This window comes from Centropristis striata, chromosome 16 (assembly GCF_030273125.1).
Source record: "Centropristis striata isolate RG_2023a ecotype Rhode Island chromosome 16, C.striata_1.0, whole genome shotgun sequence".
Taxonomy (NCBI): Eukaryota; Metazoa; Chordata; class Actinopteri; order Perciformes; family Serranidae; genus Centropristis; species Centropristis striata.
This window is the reverse complement of record NC_081532.1, coordinates 22,408,361-22,429,352: the sequence shown is the minus strand read 5'-3', so window position 1 is coordinate 22,429,352 and position 20,992 is coordinate 22,408,361. Positions and strand designations below refer to the sequence as shown.

Below are 20,992 nucleotides of genomic sequence, written 5' to 3'. Positions count from 1 at the left end.
GAATATTACATCTGAATCCACTTACCATAACTATACACTGAACACTGACGGTCAAACTTGAAGTGTAGTTTAAAAGACCCTTTTTTTTACAAGTCAAAAAGTTTACAGGCATTACAATCTGTGAGGGTAAAATGACAAAGTTTTTTATGAGAAACAAGGAAGTGTTTAGAAAAACAAAGCATTTTTCAGACTGTGGTTGCCCCGAGGAACCAAAGGTTATTCTCCATTTGAGCATTCCTTCAGCCTGATTGACTCTGTGTGTTCACTGGATCAAAGGCCACATCTCTGTAGGCTGTAGGCAATACGTTGTTATGTTGTTGAATATCACCATAATGATTTTACTCAAAATTAAATAAACATTATTTAAGTGTACTCAGTTCTGCCTTTCCTCTTCCGCTAAAATACACCAATTAGCTTGTTATATTTCCAAAACTTTAATAAAAAAAAGAACTTTGAACTGAATAAAAAAGGTAGAAATACACATTTTAAAGTGCACTTTTTCTACTAATAGTCTTTTAAAAAAAAAATCACAGAGAGGAAGACCTGGAGATGTAGTTGAAAGATGGAGTGATGGGTCAAGTCATGGGCCTTGCAAGTTTGTTTTTTGTTATTCTTGTGTGCGTTTGGTTTTGTTAAATAAATGTAGGCTGCTTTTTTGTGTTTAGAAAAATATATTATCATATATTTATTGTATTGTTATTTTATTTTTGTGTCAGGGCCCTTTGTGGTTAAATTTCCTTTTTAATGGTAAAAAAAGGTATTAAAAAGGTAAAGCAATGTTGTTTTTTTGGCAGATTTTTTGTGGCATTTTCCATACTTTATTTGATAGTGATAGAGTGGAAGGGGGAGACAGACGGGAAGACATGCGGATAAAGGGACCTTGGGTCGGATTCAAACCACGGCAAGCGCTCAGCCTTAATGGTACGCGCCCTACCAGTGTGAGCCACTGGGGCGCCCCACAACTGCCCTAATTCAAACACTTTTAAATAATTTTGTCTCCCCTGACACAGGACCTATTACTAATAATTAAGGCTAAATGATGCTAGAAGAAACACAACTAAAGAAAAAGGGAGAAAAAAAATTTGAGATTTAAAAACATTGGAACGTCTTTTACCTATGATAAATTATTTTTTTCCCCCCTTCATCTGAGAAAAGCTACAAATAGAAAGGGGGCTTCCTTGGCTGAGGAATTAGGTTATGCAAGAGCATCGGTATTTCACGCACTCACAATAAATCCCCCAGAGGCTGTACTAGAAAGAGGCACAACTGATAGGAAAAGACTGTGACAAAGGCCTGACACATGAGCTCAAAATAGAAGTGAAGTTACACGAGAGATCTAAAAATTGGATTGTGTCCTCGTCACAACCCTCTCTTAGTGTGTGTAATGAGAATACATCAGAGGTGTGTGTCTTTCTTATGTCACTTCCACAACAATAGAGTGTCTTAACTCTGTACAGAATGGCCTTTGTTTTGGTATGTTAACTGATTACCCTCACAGCAAGGTCAGTTATTGTGTCTTGGGAAAACAATGCGTGGCTCTCATTGATACACTACCCGCCTAAAACCACACCCAGGTAATCTGCCTCATCTGGTACAGGAATGAAAGATGGAATCTGGAAAGACTTAAAGATTAAAATATTTGTTTGCATCACTGGCATAAACTTAGAAGTGCAGGTTCTTTAATTGTACTTCATATTACCATAATTAAGGCCTACAAACACCTGGAAACAAACATTGCATTGTTTGCTACAGGCTTTTGTTTGGAAGACACACACACGGCAGAGCAGGATTACATCGGTCACATGCTCTGCAGTGAGCAAAATATACCGTGTTGCAACTTCTGCTCAAGAGGAATCACACAAATCATTCCTCAACATTCAAAATAAGGTTAAAAATTCTACAAGAGCAGATATTTTCCCTGCACTTTGCTCTGAACAAAAGAGGTTTGAGTGAGTGTCAGTTCTGGCTTAAGACCCCAGTCTACAGATTAGAATCCATGACCCTGTTAATCCATTTCTGAGAATTCATGATCAGGTGGTTAAATGCCCGAGTGGAGAGCAATCTCACGAAGGGGGGAAAAAGGAGTGCTATGGTACACTGCTTTCTTTTGGCTGGGAAAATACACATGACATCTCATTTTGAAGTGTGGCTCACCGTGCACTCCAGTTTAGGACAGTAGGGTGTGTCCCCGATGATGTCATCTTCAGGTGGCGTGATGCGTAGGAAGTCGAGGTGATCAGGGCGTGGGGCACGGGAAAGAGGCTCCTGTGGGTCATCACCATCCAGCATCCAAATATCATCCTGACGCAAGAGGGAATCCTCTGCACAAACAAACACATTACCACAGGGTAATTCATGCTGGAAAAACAACATAACACACAGAGACAAGTGGCATGCGTCATACTCTAAAAACCACACCCGCCAGGGGGGGAAAACACACTACACGGTGCCACAACTATGGACTGAAACTATAACAAAATACCTGAGCTGTGTTCCGATATCTATACTTCCATGAGTACAACTAAACGCAGTACACTATCCGCACTTACTAAGTACGCAGATTTCAGCAGGTGAGTGTTGTTCCAAATGTAATGGGAACACCCTGCATACTCAAACTAAGTATAGTAAGTACAAGAAGTATGGTTATCGGAACACAGCTCTGGTTTTAGCACTCTATGTATACCAGAAAGGACAAGTTAGTCGTTAGCCTAAAACTGACTTTAGACATATGATCAATGTCTTAAACGTTAGCTAGTCACTCAGGAAAGTACCATCGTTAGCCTGAATTTGACAGCTTAGCTAACATTAGGTCACTCTGGCGCCCTGTTTCTAACTAAAACTATTGGATATAAGCATACCATATAATTATTTTACAACTCTATGTCTACCAGAAAGGACAAGTTAGCTAAGGCACTTAGCAAAGTGTTGGACAAAATGTAAGTGTCAAATGCTTTAGATGAACTTACAGTAATCAGCCTAAAACTGATTTAGGCTGATATGCTCAGTGTCTTAAATAATCATTAGCAACGTTAGCTAGTCACTCAGTGTAGCACCAATGTTAGCATTACTTTCACAACTTAGCTAACGTTGGGTCACTCTGGCTCAGTATCAGCTTGAAAGGAATGAAAGCTCATCATCGACTGATGAAAAGCTAAAAGGGACCGAGCTAAACTCCATAGAACTACTCCTCATAAACCTGACAGTGCTTTTCTTTGTTTTGGTAGCCAGCTAGGCTAGCTGACCGATTAACCTCAGTATTTGAAAGACACAGAGGTGACTATGAATATGATAAAAAAAAGTGTTAAAACACATATCATATTAAACAAACTTTAATGCTATATGTATAAAGCTAAGTGTGAAAAGTAACTAACTCAACGGTGAAAAGAATTGCAATGCAATCACTTGAGGCTAAATACACTGGACAGAAAGTAAAGTGATGCGACATTCGTAAAACAGATACATGCGTCTCACTACATTCGGCCCATACACAACCATGGGTTAAAAACAGCAGCTTTTAGACATTTTTCTGTTGTTTGTTAAAAGACAGAATTGACAAGAAAGCTCTTTCTTCGAATACAAAGTCAATAGAGAGAGATTAATCGTTCTCCCCTCCGGTGGGGGCGGGGCTTAAGTGTGCTCTGTCTCTATGGTGCTGACTGATGCTGTGTAACCTGTACAGGAAATAAAAGTGGAACCAGTTACAAAGCAAGCATCAGAATCTTTTAGCATCAAGCAAGAGAGACCAGGCTTTTGCTGCAGGCTTGAGGGCACAAAGCTATTTTTATCTGCACTTAACCGGCCGTGTTCCCGTCGCCAACACCAGCAGAAAGCAACACTGATCCAATAAGGACAAATGGCTGCAGAGCACTGGCCTCACTGTAACAGAGCCATGATGCTGCTCAGCACAACTACTGTACTACAATAAGGTCAGTTGCAAAGGAATTAAGTGGAAGACTGCCCTCCCCTGACCAGGCAGGATGAAGAGTGTCAAGAGATTTAGAGCTTGCCAATTAATCAATATTTTATATGACAATTCTGTCTTCCAACGATAATGAAAAAAAGAGATAAAAAAAACTGAGATAAAACGATGTGCAAAACAATGCACTTTCGCCGGACTTCACTAAGTCTGATTTATTTTTATTTATTATTTTAATGCATTGAATATGTTTAGTAGTTTTCAACACATTGTAGAAGTGGACTACAACATTACAACAACATAGTTGATTTTTAATTATGTTGATTTATTACTTTTAACATTGTTTATTTAAATGTATATGAATATATTACATGTTAGTTATTCTATTCATTTATTTCTTTTTTATTTGGACATTATACAACTGAAAAACAAAGAAAAAAATCAAATCAAAATCAAGGTGAATAAATGGGCTGGATGGTGGTGTAGTGGTTAGCACTTTCACCTAACCCGAGTTTATTTAAGGGGTTAAGGATAATTAATTAATTCATTCAAGTTCAGTAAATCCATGATGTTTCCAAAGGTCAATGAGTCCTTGTGTTAAATAACTGTGATCTTAATTTAAAAAAAATCATTTTTGCCATAAGACAGTCAGAGTTAAAAGTACTTTTTCAAAGTTTGATAAAAAAAAATATCCTTCCTTTGTGCGTTTTTTGCTGCAGTGTGAAGGAGTTGCCTGGATTCATTCTGCGCCTCTGAGAGCACCTGGCCTTTAATATTTACTGCTCAGTGGCACACTGCCGACGCAGCCACAACCTGCAGAATCTTCCTCATGCATTGCGCCCCGAACAAGTCACATGATATTAACTTCAGGAACCAGGCCAACGCCTCACACAGGAGGCACTCGAGGCGCAAAGCAGAAATGCAATTTCACATTCTTCTCACGTGTATAGAAACATGATATATCTTGCATTGATGCATGCATTCGCGGTCTTAAGGAGAGTCAACCATGGAAGGAAAAGAAAAAAGTCTACGTTATGTGGGTCAGGGACCGTGAGGTGAAAGGAGAAAGAGAGAGAAGATGGTGGGAGTGAGAAGGGGGAGGGGACAGATCTTGGCCTCAATTTCCTCCAGCTGTAAGACAACACTTTGACCTGCTTGGGCAGAATTATGAGCCGGGAAAAAATCACATCACTTCCTGTTCGATAAGCTGCTAAAATATCCCATAACCTCTCTTTGTAATAGGTATCCTTGGAGAGGACATACAGTATTACTGTACTGCTGCACAAGAAAGAGCACTTCTAAGGCTTGCAGCCAAGTGCTTTAAATTCAGTTATGAGCCCACACACAGAAAACTAACTGGGGGGGCTTCATTAAAAAATGGAAGCATTGAAATTCAGCACTCAGCCACAATCTGTCATTATGAGACAGTAGCAATGCCTGCAGCCCGTCCAGTTATCTAGGACTTGGACAGCAGGGGAAAAAGGATTAGATTAATAACTTTTCATTATGATAATGCTGCGCTGCATGGTCCCGCAATGGGAACTGCTGACTGTAGGTTGGGCCTCTTCCAAGTGCAGAGTTAAACAGAGGGCCAAGGAAAGAAAAATGTGATCAGAAACAGCTCTCTCCACAATTGAATATTAAACAATCTTGATCTTGTGCATTGTGTGTCTATGCTTCAACAGATTGACAGCTCACTTTGACAAGTGGCCCACACTGCCCCCATCTGGACAGGGAAGACGAGAGGCATGTGCTTTTCTCCTATTAAAACACACTGCAGTGAAGCTGCACTGAAGTAACACTCAACAGTGCAACAAAATGATATTAAACCTCTGAACCCCAACAAGCCATTTCAGGGTGTTTTTTGCTCCTTATACATTTTACACACTGGCCTTGAATTTCACTGCAATATATAAAATATGTATACAATATACAAGTCCTGCAGCTCTATGGAATCAACACAATCATGGCTTGAAGTGACAACAACTTAAAAAAATGTATTTTGTGCAGAATAATAGTTATAATGACATGAAGCATAAAGAAAAAGAAAAAACACAAGTTGAATTTCTATGATTAATAAAAATGGGAGTAAAATGGAATTTATATATGCAACACTTTTCCAAGTGCCCACAAGTGTAGTGAATCCTGGAAACAATAATTGGGTCTCCACATGCTATACATATTAAACTATATGCATTTTTACAGCCTCCTGTCCTCTCCTCTCTGCTCTGTGTAAACAGATTCTCAGTGAATATTTGTCATGTGACCGTTCGTCCCAGCAAAATCAATCATGGTTTTCAAAGTGTCGCTGAGGAGTTTTTAACAGAATCTAGTTATGGTTTATTTTTGGCAACGTTTTAAATTAGACACGTAGAATAATTGATTTTGACAGAAATACCACAATTTTAAGCTTTGTTTATGTAACTTTTCCAAAAGGCAGCCTATGATCCATTCAAGGACTGTTGGAAATGTAGATGATAATGCCTGTTTTCACAGTTTATTTCTTTGATAAGCAGTGTGTATTTGACAATCTTTCAAAGGAAAACATAATTTCACTACCGTAGAGGGGTTGGAAGGTTAAACAGATGCAACTCTTGGATGCATTAGGTAATGAAGGCACTGCACTCTTACATGTACACACACAAAGCTTAAGTTCGCTGGCTCTGGGGTAAACTGTGTGCTTATTGCCATTAATCTCCCCCCCTGCTGCTCTAAAAGCTGAGATTGAAACACAGTGACCGAAACTGAGGGGACACAGGGTGCAGATGGGATTGTGTTTGTCAAACAGTTTGGTCTGACAGCAGGTAATGCAATGCTAACCCAAGACAAATACTGCTTCAGTCTTCACACATAATGCACTGCCCTTTAGCAAAGAAAATGTGCTTTTAATAGAGATGTTCAGACATCTACAGTACACACAGGTGTTTCTTCAGAGCAAACCTGCAGGTGCTGAATGACAGTGAAAATCACAGTGTGAGAGAGCAGCTGTCAGTTGTCTTTGTGCTACTGTAGGCATTGTGATCTTAACAATGAAGTATCTGTGTTTGGAACGGCTCACAGGCCGTCTAATGTCGAGTCTGACAGGTGGGTGTCGTCAGTTGTGATTAATCCACCTTTCACTCTGTCGGCCGCTCATCACTCATCCAACGGTCGGAGGAAAGCCGAGTGGAGGCTGCACTGACCACAACAAAGCAGATGTGGAATCACTAAAAGCAAAACTATTCTTCAAATACAGGCAGCGATGATAATGAGCGAACCTGATCTTTGATATGCAAAGCATGCATCTATCTATAGAGCAAGAAGCGTATGTGTGTGTGTGTGTGTGTGTGTGTGTGTGTGTAGATATGCGTCTTTGGCATATCTCGCTGACCGTTAGTCAGACTGACCTAAGATTTCGTATGTGGCTTGTGCACGGTACAAAGGTGTGCATCCTCGATTTTGAAGATTTTTGAATTCATTTTTCAAAATATCATTATTTACGTAGGACGTGTTGCAGCATTGCACTGTTTCCCATCAGAAGCCTTTTAGGGGAGCTCCGCCCCATTGTGTGATAGGCCTACACCTGGTCAGTAACCCAATTCGCTCTGGATTTCCACACTTGACTCATCTCATCTGTAGGTCTATTTAACCTACCTATCTTTCGGAGTTTTAAAGTGCGCTACAAGGTTAGATTTTCCAATAATATTCAAATAGTTTCCAGCGAATATATGTTCAATGTGTATGTGCTGGATGGTGTGCGTACCTTATGAAAAGTAAGTGTTTTATGGAGTTGCAGACGTTGTAGTGGTCTGCATGTAATGTGCAAATTCTGTTATTCGCGATTAGCATGCTAAGTGGAGATTTAGCTTTTTTTCACTTCTTATGTTGCATTACTATGTAATTAAGGGATGACATTCATGTTGCTTAGCGTAATGCACATAATCATTTGATATGAGATACTTACATGCAATATAGTATATCAGCTAATTGGGTTCATGTTAATGTACTTTGAGTGCAGCATACTGCGTAATGTGCTATCTCACGATCAACATGCTAACGAATACATACTTCCTACGGCCACTGCACTAGTATCTATAAATGCAGAGCTCAAACTAATCTCCTCTAACACTACAGCTTCTCATTCTTATTTCAGACACTCAAACAGCTTTGCCCACTCTGCTCTATTTTATCCACTTAAAATCTATAACCTCATCATTCAAACTAAAAGAACTGGGCCATGCTGCATGCTGAGAGCATCTGGCAGTCCCTCCCCCCCCTCCATCACTTTCAGCCAGGAAGAAGGATCATAGTCTTTTATATAAATCATGAAAAATGCAGAATTTATAAATCACCCGCTCTCTATTGAGCCCGTCACAGCCGTTTTTCCACGCAGGCTTAGGGGCTGTCAGGCCCCGGCTGATTGACTGACTAGTTTGGCTGTCAGTGCTGTTAGGTCTGTGTAAGGGGGAGCTACAAGTGAAAATTCATGGGACGAGTGCTGTGCTGCTCTGAGGGGCTGGAGCAGCGATACAGCATGACATGATGCTCACAGAGTCATCATTACTCATTGGAAATGCAGTTCTGCAGGCTGATGGGATACACACAGCTGACGAAGAGGGAAGGATGTTTTCATTGGGCCTGGCAGGTCATTGACTGGGAGACAGGAAATTTGGTTACGTTCGCTCCAGTCCACTGCTAGTGCGTGTTCAAAATAGCTGCTCATACTGAGAAGCATGAGTTGGAACATAGCGAACATTTACCATGGCGGTAGTTAAGTGTTGCAGTCATCTATTAAAGAAAACAAGTTATAAGAGAAGGACCTTTGTGCCCTGCTTCTCTGCGTGTATGCAGCTCAGACTGACAGAGAAGTAGAATCCAGTTTATTATGTGAATAGAGCTGGCCCTTGTCTTCTGTGGAAGAACAATGTTGCATGGTAGGGCACTTTGTGTTAAATGACAGCAAGCAGGGAGAGTGGGGTGATATACTTCGGCTCCGCACTGATCAGTTTCATATGACCTTGCAGGAACGTATTGAGTAATCTGATTATGGTGTTGCCTGCCATATGTCGGACAATAACATAAGTAGGGAACGGAGTGAGGGATAGAAAGAGACAGAGAGAGAGAGGACACGAATGGCTGATTGGGCTGAAAAATGTTTTAAAGCAGCTATGATCAATATATTGATAATGACAGTGAATCAGTGTAATGTGAAAAATAACCCACAGATGCACTCTGTAGAGCTTTACAGTCTTTTAGCTATTTTTTTTGTTTTGTAGAGAAGAGGTAGGAGAAAAAAAGTGAATTATGCACTTCGAGAAAAAAGTTGAAATGATGAGAATAAAGTCAACTTTTTAAGTTTGGGTAAGTTAGAAAGCAAGCTATAACCTGGTTTTCCTCAACACATCTAATAAATGACAAAAAAAAATCACATAAATAACATTAAAGCGGATTTTCCCAAAACAATAGTTGTAGTAGCTACTACCAAGAATAGCTGATTTATGTGTCAGGGGATTTTACTTCTACTACACCCTTAAATATTGTGGTTATTGCTCATTTTAGGACATTGATAAAAAAAATCAGGTTGTAGCTTACAGTAACTGTTCGGATTGAAAACAATGTTCCTCTGATGACTTACTGTGAATATCTTTCCAACTTCACAGAACACAAAAAGTTGACTTTATTCTCGAACTGCATAATGAAAAGAAAAATTCCTCCTCTCATCACTTTTTCATCCTATCTGGCCCCAATCCTCTTCCATAGTTTTGGTTCAGTTCCACCAACGTATAAGCTCTAAAAACCTACAGTACACTACCTGCTCAGCACCAAACAGCAGGCAGACAGTGTAAGTGGCTCGCTGGTGAACATATTGGAGCATATAGCTGCTAAAGTGCAAGACATTTTCATCAGGAGTTTGTAGAAACCAGCTTTCCTGAATGCACGGGGTCAGACTACACCAGCACATGGAGCAAACAAGACAATGTGTTCCTCTAAAATTACCATCTGCATCACCATCTAATCACACTAGTTAATAAGCACTGAGCTTCAATAAAGAGAACACAGATTAAAGAGCCGGGATCATAATTAGTTGAAGGGCCACTCTTCACACTGACCCACTTAGCCCTGTTGGCTGAACCCTGTGATGTTCATTTATCTGCGTTAACATCTGAAGTGTATTCAATTATCAAGCACACACACAAGGGCGAGCTAGTAAACAGCTTACATGCAGCAAAATTGAGAGATTTTTAAGATTAAAGGTTTGAGTGTTTGTGCAGCATCAATCATTTGGTTAGCATGATGTGTCCTCGTCTGTGACAGTCTCATGCAGACAGAATATCACAGAGTTACATCTGACTCTGGAGCCATGTTCAGGAAATTAAAGAAAAAATGGTCATTATGTCACTATTGACATTTGCAAGAACACTGCATTTAATGAAATAAATCAAAAAATAAGTTGTTGTCATAATATTTGATCTATGGTGTGTATGCATAAATTAGAGCTGCAACGATTAGGCGACTAATAAATGAGTCGATCGACAGAAAAATTATCACTAATGATAACTTCTTTTGTACTTTTTTAGCCTCTAAAATATGAAGATTCCCCCCCCTTGGACACTTAAAGACATCAACTTAGACTTAGGTGGACATTTTTAATGAAAAATTGCAGATTAAAATGATAATGGAAGTAACTGTTAGTTGCAGCTTTAGCATGAATTTAATGCTGGCATCTGTGTGTGAATGCCTAGGTGAGGACACACAGGGACAGCATCGTTTCAGTGGGAATTGATCCAAATCATCTCCACATGAGTAAAGCTGGGCTATCCATTCTGTCCAGCAGTTAGCTTAGCTCTGCACAGCTCAGCTCTCCTCCCTCAGGCTGCTGCTGAGCTGAGCACTGCTGGCTGTTCTGGTCGAGCTAGTGCTGGCCTGTGACGTAACCACTCAAATACTGCTTAAAAATGCAGGAGTGAAACTGTTAACACTGATATTTAAAAAGGGTCCCACCATTAACCACGGCCTATTAGTAAACTACATAATCAATGACAGGCTGTCTGTTTGCTGCTGCAAATTAGACCAAAGCTCGTGTTACACTGACTGGAGATAATACAATAATGCTGACGCCTTCTTTAAAGCATCAGAAAAAAAGCAACAGCATCAACTTAATATTAATTTTCCAGAAATTTACTGTGTTATTTTACCTTGTTACCTTGTTTTTGTTTTTTCTACATTTAGTGCAAATGCCATAAAAAAGTAAAATATTTTTATAACAAATATTATTCGTAAGATTGACTTTGAAATCTGTATATTAATATAATAGGGCATTTTTTTTTATAGTATTGCTTTTAATGAAAAAAAAAAGGTTAAAGAAATCATACATAAAAAAACTAACATATTAAAGTCATATTAAAGTGAAAAAAAAATTTCATCTACAGATATATTTTATAAATACACATATGTACTGTATACTTTCAGTATTTTTTAAGAAATTATTTGTAAAATAATTGTAGATAACTTTGTTTACTCACACTTTTATGTTGTGTGTATAAACTTTAAACCCACACAGAAGGCTCTTCTTCTAATCGAAGAGCAAAAAGGTCCTTCAAACTAGAAAATTAACTAGAAATAGAGATGTAAAAAAAGAGTGACTGATGGCCACACTGACAAACTTAGAACTACACTTTTACCATAATTATGGCTCTGCAAATATTTAATATTGCATGTTGTGAATGTTTAAAACAGTTTAAACCAGGTATAATACACAGTGTTGCAGATTATGAAAAGAGGAAAAGAATTCTACAAAAAAGGAAACTCTAATCCCTTTCTCTGCAACCCTTGTGCCCGCTGGGTCCCTGATCCTTTGTCAGTTTCCTGTGAACTGGAGAGGGATGTGGATTTAGGGGACGGGACAGCAGATACCTCAAAGTCCAAATTGGCAATGCTTCAGTTAACACTGCGCTCACGAGAACCCTGCTCAGGTCGAACCCGTGTCAACTTTGAGCCTTTGATCTGGGACACTCCCGCTAATCTCTGCCTTCCTAGTGGCGCTGAGAGAGTTAAAATGGATCATTGGGGAGAGTATTCTCAGGGCCTGCTTTCCCCTGGTACAACTCTGCTGGGTAGATTTTAATTTGTGGTCACACGTCTGAGCCGGCACGAAAACACAGCAGCCAAAAACAGAACTAACAGACACATTTAGGAAAGTAGGGCTGCAATAATGATTATTATCATTATAGAGTTCCTTAAAGTCGGAGATGAAGTATTTAAGTCTTGATTTATCAGTTCAAAGCCCATTGTTTTCTACTGTTTTTGCATGAAAAACAACTTCAACGATTAAACGATTAGTCGACTAATCTTTGCAGCTCTTATTCATAAGCGTAGCTCATTTATTAGATAACAACCAAGCTGACAAAGCAAACCTCAGCCAGTGAGTCTGACACACACACAGAAACACACTCACACAACTGAATCTCTCTCAAGGCATCACTTTCTTGTTCTGTTGTTCTTATTCTTTGAAAACCAGTAACAGTTATGCCAGATGAAGGGCAAATTCTTACAAACGCTTCACACTACGGAGATAATAAAAGCGCTTGTGTCAACATTTACATCAAGGCCGGGAGTTCAACACATGAATCAGTGCTGTTTGACTTGCAAAACGGCTCACCTGTTGTTGTGGAGTTGCTGGAGGAGTTCCACTTGGAGGTACTGGGCCGCCTGCTGAGGTTCAGATCCAGACGTGTGATGGTGCGCTTGTTGCCGTTCTTGTCGATGACCTCCGTGAAGATCTTGGGCTCTGTGTTGCTGGAGCTGTCTTGTTCGTGGTCCACGTCCTGGTCTGAGAGCAGAACGATGCGGTGGTTGAGCTGGGGGCTTGGCTGCTTGGAGGACAGAGGGGACAAGACTGGAGACATGCTCTGGAGACTGTTGGAGGCAGGGAAGGATGTGTTGAAGACACCAGCGAGGGATGGCGAGGAGGGGCTCTTTGTGTGGGATTTGACTAGGGGGTATGGTTCGGTGGTATGAGATAGGGGCAACCGTAGTCCCTCAGGAGGCTTGTTACCCGTCTTTTCTTTATTGACTCCCAGCAGGTGGTGTCCATTTGGTCCTTTCCACTCTCCATACCCCTGCTGGCAGCTGCTAGTCCCTGGTTGGTGTACTGCATGGTTGACATGCTGCACTCTCCCTTCCACATCCTGCACTTTGGCCACAACCCTGACCCCTGCGTTACTCCGGCTGATTTCATCGTACAGCTGCTGAGCGGACTTGACCGTTGATGCACTCTCAGACAATGCATCACCCAAGGAATCAGACCTCTTAATTGGTCGGAGGTTGCTCCCACTTTCCCGCCGGGTCAGCCCCTCCATGAGGCTGCAGAACGACGACTCATAACCCAGCTCACCGTCATATTCTGAGAAGTCATTGCAGAAATCGATGTCGGGGTCGAATGTCCGGTTTTCCTCCATGAAGTCCCAACCCTCATGGCTGATCTGGAAAGGTTCCTCCATGGGCAGGATGGGATTACTGACTGCACTGACATAAGAGCCGGTGACTGGGCTGTCAGTGATGTGGCCGGAGGCTGGGGTACCCAGTATCTGCTGCATTGTGGACACACTGCTGTGAGCAGGAAGCTGAATAGACGAAGTTCCACTTGCAACTTTTTTCTTCATTTTACTATGCAGGATATCCTCAGCACTGTCAAGCTTCTTGCCTCCACTCTTCTTCACCTTCTTGCTCTTGTATGTCTTATTCTCTGGAGACATAGTGTGAGAAATGTTGTTGCTGCTGCTGCTGAGAACCTGACCCCCGAGGTGAACCTCCTGACCCTCCATGTAATCCTGGAGTTTCCCATCCTGGTTACCCATCCTGACTTTGACGGCGCAATCCCTACACAGCGATAAGAGGTTAGCCAGCAACTGGTGGTGCTCCGCCGCCAGCCAGCAGAGCTCTGCAACTGCCTCCTTTGTTGCCTGCTGGGAGATGAGGAGTTGGCCCGAGGAGCCAGAAGACTGGCCCCTTTGTTCGGACACGCCGAGGTCCTCCTTTCCCTGGTCATGGTCATTACCGGCTCTTTCTGAATGAGAGGCGCGGCTCTTGTACTTGAAGATCGGGGCCCGCCTCTTGGGGAAATACAGCCTGATGTTACTTAGCTCACGGATGGGTGCATACAGGAGCAACACGGTGTGTGTGCCCTCCATGACAGGTGTCATGTTAATCACTCAAGCAGCCTGAGGAAGTGGTCAGCTCCTGGACAGAGTGACTGGACTGCAGGGGAGGATCTCTGGCTATTCATCACCTGGCCTGTCCATATACTGTCAGGGAAAAAGTAGCACACGACTATAAACCTCAAGATATGTCAAGTAACATGTTAATCCCAATAGTGACTTTAATGCACTCCTGATCCAAGACGATTTATAGTTAAACTTCTGATAAAATCTAAGATTGAACATGAAATAGACAGCTTTTTGGCTGATTATTTTGAAGCTTCTTTCCCCACAATGGGCCCTCCATTTTTCACTGCCAAAATCCCATTTGATAATTAAAAAACTGAAATAAAACCGAGCACTGCATAGATTAAACAAGATAATTCATTACACACTCAAGTTCCTAAGAATATCCCTTCTCTGTCCTCCACTTCGGCATCATTGTACGAGTGCATGAAAGATTTCTAAGCCGCATTTCATCAACATTTCACAAGCTGCTGCCGCATAAAACGTGAGTGTCACACAAGGTGACGACACATGCAGAGCCCTAGTGCTATGGCTGCCGTTTGAGATGTTTACAGGCAAAACAACAGACGCACATTTTTTTTACACATGTGCTTGCATGGATTCTCTCGACATTTGGCAACATGTCTGAACTGTTTACATCATAACATAATCACGTGGGTTACTGTCACCTTGCAACAAACCACCGAGTGCAGTTTTCTGTGTTAAAATGGCAGCATAATTACACTAAACTACGGTGTTACTGCAGCTAAAAATAGAGAAATATTCAGTATTATTTATTGTGAACTATAATATAAAGCTCAAAACTCCGCATTAGCATCATATAATCTTAGTTCAATGTCATTTATTCATTTAGAAGCTGAAGAAAGTCTACTACACCTGCAGCAGGTAAACGCGCAGAAGCACTTAGTGAAATATAAACAGTTTCTTACCCGATTTGGTGGCATGGCAAATAATTCTTCACATCTCTGTACTGCAGCCAGCCAGTGCTCTGCTCACCGCTGCTTCAGGGCTTGTCTGTCGTGATTGACAGGAGCTCCGTCCAATAGATAAACTCAGCGCCGGCTGGCAGCGATTTGATTGGCTCTTTTAGTGTTTATAAGATCCCACATTTTGAGTCAGTGCAGCTGCAGTTTGCAGGTAGGCCATGTGATCAATTCCAGCCCGCACAGAAAGGGAGGGAAAGTTTGGCTGAAATTGGTTTAATTTAACAGTCGCAGCAGTTTCCTAGTGTTTCCCACGCTGACATGTTGCTGTACCGAGATAAATGTATTTAAAAGTACCTGCTTCTCTTTGAAGGCCCGAGGTGGCGCCATTCCTGAAGAAACAGAGACACTTAGTGGCCAACGCGTGCATCACTGTTACACCAGCTGTTTTAATTCAGAGCAGGATTTTCTTGAATTATACATTCATCTCCGCCAAGGACATTATGTTTTCATATATCAGGGAGCAGGGTATCTATAAAATAAAATAGGAGAAAAAAAGAAAAGTGAAATATTTTTTATTTTTTTTATTTTGCAGTCACAATAACCTTGGTTACAGACAGAAAGTCTAGTTTAAGAAGAATAAAGATGCATACAAACACGTATATACAAGAGACAAACGGTATAAACGTACATGATTGGATTTCAATACAATTTGATGGAAAGTTTTTTATATTTTACTCACTGTGGCCTTGTCTTCACTCCAATATTAAAGTCATGCACCTCTATGGAATCAGCACAATCATGGCTAGAAGTGAGAACAAATATATATATATAAATGAAATGAAATGGAATTTATATTTCCAAGTGCCAACAAGTGTAACGAATGTTGGAAAATAAAACTGGGTCTTCACATGCTATACATATTAAACTATTTGTATTTTTGCAACTTCTACTTAAAACCTCTCCTGTCCTCTCCTCTCATCGCTGTGTAAACGGATTTTAAGTGAATATTTGTCACGTGACTAGGGATCTAGTTATACCAAAGAGTTGATTTTTGAGACATGTTGAATAAAGTGATTATGACAGAAATATCACAATTTTAAGCTTTGTTTTGGTTACTGTTCCTAACAGAAATGTACGGTATGAAATCTAAACTTACCCTTTAAGGACTTTCGGAAAGTTCAAATTCTGACAATATAACTGTTTTTACAGATTCTTTCTATGATAAACGGAGTATTTTAGCGATATTCCAAAGAAAACATGCATTTTTGGGGTTCAGATGGTAAATCTATACTGTTTAAGTGACGGTGAAGAGATATATCAGGCTATATTGTAGTAGCCTATAGTATTGTAATACATCCACAATATTATTTTAGACTTACATCATCAAGTTTTATTATTATACAATAAGTATTCCATTGCCATTGATAGCACTTTAACTATTATTTTATTGATATATTTAAATGTGTAACGTTGAAGTCGCTGTTTCATTAGCCCAATAAGAGCCTAGTTTCAGTTCCTACTTGTCGCTGTTGTGAGGTGGACAGGTGTGAGTGTAACACTTGAATGGAAAGTCTGCTGTCAGCCCAGAGGGAGTAAAGTTATATTTACACCTTTTTGCCGCTTTAGAGTTGACAAACTGAGGTTATCCGAAGAGAAATTGTATATTTTCCGCAGGCCAGAAGGACCGAAGAAACGCTACCACCGAAGAAAAGTAGGTTTTCACAAGTTGACTGAAATACTTGGGTAGGCCTACTGAAATATGTTTCTTTGCTCTATTTTTAGCCCTGTTGTTTCAGAAGGCTGTTACAATAAAGCCAGGAAAGAAGGAGAACAAGAGAACAAGCGAGAGGAGAAGATTGCTTAAATAAATAAATAAATGAATGAATGAAGAAAACATGCACCAAGCGGGCAGCTGTTATGTCATAGTATCGACACTAGAGGGCGGCATCGCATTATGATATGATTGTATGTGTTTATTTAATTTAGCAGTGGAGATGCTTCATTATGGCTGAGCTGAGGCGGGTCAGCTTTTAATCCAACAATAAGAAATCAGTTAGATTTCTGCGGCCACCAGCCCACAGATTAGTATTTTTAAAAAATGAACTTTTCATTGCGTTCATTAAATTTTCATTGAGTTTAATCTTAAATAATTTAACGGCTTTTCGTACAGTCATAATGTTTTAAATAGTTTAACACTTGTACACTTATTAAATGTCAGTTTTGCCGGCTGGGATGTGTTATATCTACAGCTTCTTCTTCTCTACACACGAAGTGAAAGGAATATTTTTGTCAAGATGCCAGAAGTTTAAATTTAGATATAATAGTTTTGTATATAAATATAGGTCACTGGCCCACAAAATGTTTTTTTGTGTGAATTGACTACCTACACATATTGCAGATACAGCTGATTTGTTTTTTTATGGGAGGGTTTATTTATTAGAGGGTTGGTAGTTCGATCCCTGACCATGGCAGCCTACATGTCGAAGTATCCTTGAGCAAGATACTGAACCCCAAATTGCTCCCGATGCTGCGTTCATCGGTGTGTGAATGAATTCCCAATGGTGGCAGGTGGCACCGTTTAGGGTAGCCTCTGCCACCAGTGTGAATGTGTGTGTGAACGGGTGAATGAGCGCAGTCTGTAGTGTAAAGCGCACAGTGGTCGCAAAACAGAGGATTGTGTCTGAAAACAACTTTATGGGTATAAATGCATGCAAAAAAAAATCCTCTTTAAAAACAAAACACCCCATGTTCTAATTTTGTCAAATTATACTGTAAGAAGCAGTAAGAATTAAAAAAAAAATAATTATTATTAATGGCTACACATACACTGTGCAGGATATGTTTTCCAGCTCATGAAATGTAATTCGTAATTGTAGATTTGTGTCGATATTGGAGGATATTTGCCCTTTAGGTGCTTTTTCCCACTCTAACAATGGGAATAACACATTGTACAGAAATATGTGGACACTAACATCTATCTATTCACACAGTATAGTAGATGGAGAGGCGTGTGTGTGTGTGTGTGTGTGTGTGTGTGTGTGTGTGTGTGTGTGTGCTGTGGGGTGCTGACCATGGTGCTGATCTGGACCAGCACTGGAAACAGCAGCTCCCATTGAATTTCCTGCATACTGTCGATTTCCTTCTCACACACGAGCGTGGTTCTCTGTGAATCCGGAGCTAGGTAGGAAGGAACTGACGACGTACTTGTCAGATAGTGGTGATTTCAACGCGTTTAACGCTCTTTATGTTTGAATATTCGCGCTCTCCAGGTTGTGTTAACACGGTGTGCCGGTGACGTCGAAGATAAAGACCCCGCTGCTGTATCTCGGCTACACGACTTGGCTTCTCCCCACTTCCCCGCCACACCGTCCCCAGTCGCTCCAGCCTGCCGATGTTGCTGCTGACACACACTCCTCCTCCGGGGCGGTGAGCGGGGCTTGAGCACAGGGGCTTGAGTGACACATGCTGCGGTAGTCTCACCCGCTGTATGGTCCGTGGATTAGCTATATGCTAATATCGATAGGAGAGAGGAGCCAGCGGAGGCTTCCCGAGTCTGAACAGGCTCCTTTGCAGCCATGGCTGAAGGTGGAGAAGGAGAGGATGAAATCCAGTTCCTCAGAACTGTAAGTACATTTTCCTGCCGCTTGCACTTGAAGCGCTGCTCCGGTGGCTGTGGAAATACGTGTGGCTCTTTTTCATGTGTGGGATTATAACTGTCGATTGCCTATCACTTGGCTTTCCTCCCAGATGTTACAGTATCCTGTAGCCTTTGATAACCCTCTGCCTTCTTGCAGATGTTTGAGGCGGTGATAGTGCTCCATTGTTTTGCGCATCGCTCACTGACAGCTATTGTCTCTCCTGCAGTCTCTGTGTCAAGAAGTTGACAGCCCCATGTCCCATGTAAAACTTATTATTACATATTCACCTTGCTGCAACGTTAATTGCCACGATATGACAGGTTGACAGTGCCCACACTGGGGATTTAACTTAAATAACTCGCAGGATTAAAAGGCTTGTTCTTGCAGCATCACTTAAATCTCTTTTTTAACCTAGTGTGCATATTGAATTATAATATATTCAAACGTGGACGTCTGGCAGTGAAGGCAGCCTGTCCAGACAGTCACCCAGGGGTTCCTGTGCAGCAGCAAAGGTCTATGCAAATTATCCGAGGACAACATTTTCTAATAATGACAGTATTTTTGCAGCAGAGCCAGGTTACTGATGCTGTCTTACTTGTTGGACATAAAGCCAGTACTGTATTATATGCTCATAATATAGTATTAAACAGCTCTTCTTGGCTCCAGTACTAACACTACAGTGAAAATGTTTGCCTGAAAATGAGTGTTTAAGACTAGAAATGTCTGGCAGAGAGGAGCACTTTCCACAGTTGACAAAGATAGATGATGACATGATCTACTCGTCTTTGGTAGAATGCATTGCGAGGCGTATCATGTCTGAAAATACACACACACTTGTCTAGGACAGATGAAGGAGCAATGAGCTGGAGGTCTTCCAGAAAGACCCCGAGACAGTAGGAGGTGTTTGGTTGCACATATCACTGGCACTGCTGCTTGTGGTTTCCGTTTATTAAGCTGCTCACAGATGCGCAGCCTGCTGTAGTTTGAGTTAAACAGAGCAAGGATGTTCTTTTTAACCTGCTCTTTTTTTTGGTATTCATCATTTATGTCCATTTCTTGGTTTGATTGAGAAGTTTCAAAACAAAATTTTAGGGGTTTGAGCCTTCAATTAATGGTACATTCCAAAAAGATGGCTGTCAAATCAGACTTGAAACCACAAATGTTAAGAAGAGTTTGAGGTATGAAAACAATGATTTGTTGATCTTTATAAATCAAGACTCTATCTAACAATGGCATTGTCTTCAGAGCTAAAAAAAAACAACAACCCCAGTTTAAATCGGAAATTGACTACTGGGAAACTACTACCACTGCCTGACCTGAAGCATAAACTCTCATTTCTGTTTCTGTTCTCTGTATTTCGTATCAGTATTAGTTCTATGTAAACAACTTTGAGTACATTTTAAAAGCGCTGTATAAATCTGATCAATTACTATTATAATTATGTACTGTTATTTACTGTTTGAAGACGTAGTGGAGTAATGGTGTTCTAACTGTGTTTTAATCCGACAACAAACAGCAAATTGTTGTCTTCAACACTTCACTGCTCTCATATGGTGGTTATCGCTGATCCCAACCAATGGCATTATTTGGAAGCGTAACAGCCAGTTGATGGTTCAAACTCCACTGTTAGCTCTGGCCCCAATGTCGCTGTTTTTAGGACTGTTTACTGTAGTGTGAGCTCATGTACAGCTAGTATGTGCTCCTATGGAAAGTAATGCACTGGAATTCGTAGGTATGCCACAAAATGTATTCAGTGATGAAGCAAGGCAATGCTAGAAGCTACATAGGTCGACTTGGTGTGGTGGCGAATGGGCAAAACCATTTTTCAGTCTTTCAATAAGGAAGCTGGTGTTTGTGTTCTGTTGGTGGAAGTTGTGTCTGGAAGGTCCTGTTCTTTTCCCCTAACCTTAGGATAGTGGTTTTGGTGCCTAAAGCTAACCGTTTTACAGCATTAAAAACATAGTTAGAATAGCACATGCTGCAGCTTCAAAACACTACAGTTAAGTGATGGATTCTTGTTATTTTGGCACTGAAAGTCTTCCCTATCCCCCAGGACTGGTATTGATCTTCAACAATGTCCCTTCCACTCACTCAGAAAAAGCTGATACCTTCTCCTTATTTGTCCTGCAGCCCCCCTCCAACCTTTCAACCGCAGCACATAGAGGTCATCACATCAGCATGGCTGTCACTCTGAAAAAGAGCTGACATTTCAGCACCACTTCTCCTCTTTTCTGGGCTTGAACTCAAATGCCAAACCAATCCACAATCAGGATTCTTTTGAGGACGAGCTTTGTGAGAGTTGTGGATTTA

At 40.8% G+C, this 20,992-nt stretch overlaps 2 protein-coding genes across 2 annotated transcripts in view; one reads left to right on the top strand and one right to left on the bottom strand.

Annotated features, from left to right (window-relative positions):
- Window positions 1-45: 45 nt before the first annotated feature.
- LOC131988256 (uncharacterized) lies at window positions 46-15,373 on the bottom strand. The gene is made up of 4 exons (XM_059353357.1): window positions 15,048-15,373; window positions 12,555-14,199; window positions 2,155-2,321; window positions 46-292 (listed from the first exon to the last, which is right to left on the bottom strand). Exons 2-4 carry the CDS (start codon window positions 14,095-14,097, stop codon window positions 263-265), a joined length of 1,740 nt encoding a protein of 579 aa, XP_059209340.1. The 5' UTR covers window positions 14,098-14,199; window positions 15,048-15,373; the 3' UTR covers window positions 46-262.
- A 2,953-nt stretch (window positions 15,374-18,326) lies between these two features.
- The window catches only part of LOC131987714 (ryanodine receptor 3-like), a 146,594-nt gene continuing 143,928 nt past the window's right edge, over window positions 18,327-20,992 (top strand). Inside the window, exon 1 of the mRNA XM_059352563.1 lies at window positions 18,327-18,667. Coding sequence (XP_059208546.1) covers window positions 18,620-18,667 — 48 coding nt within the window. The 5' untranslated portion in view covers window positions 18,327-18,619. The remainder of the gene's footprint in view (window positions 18,668-20,992) is intronic.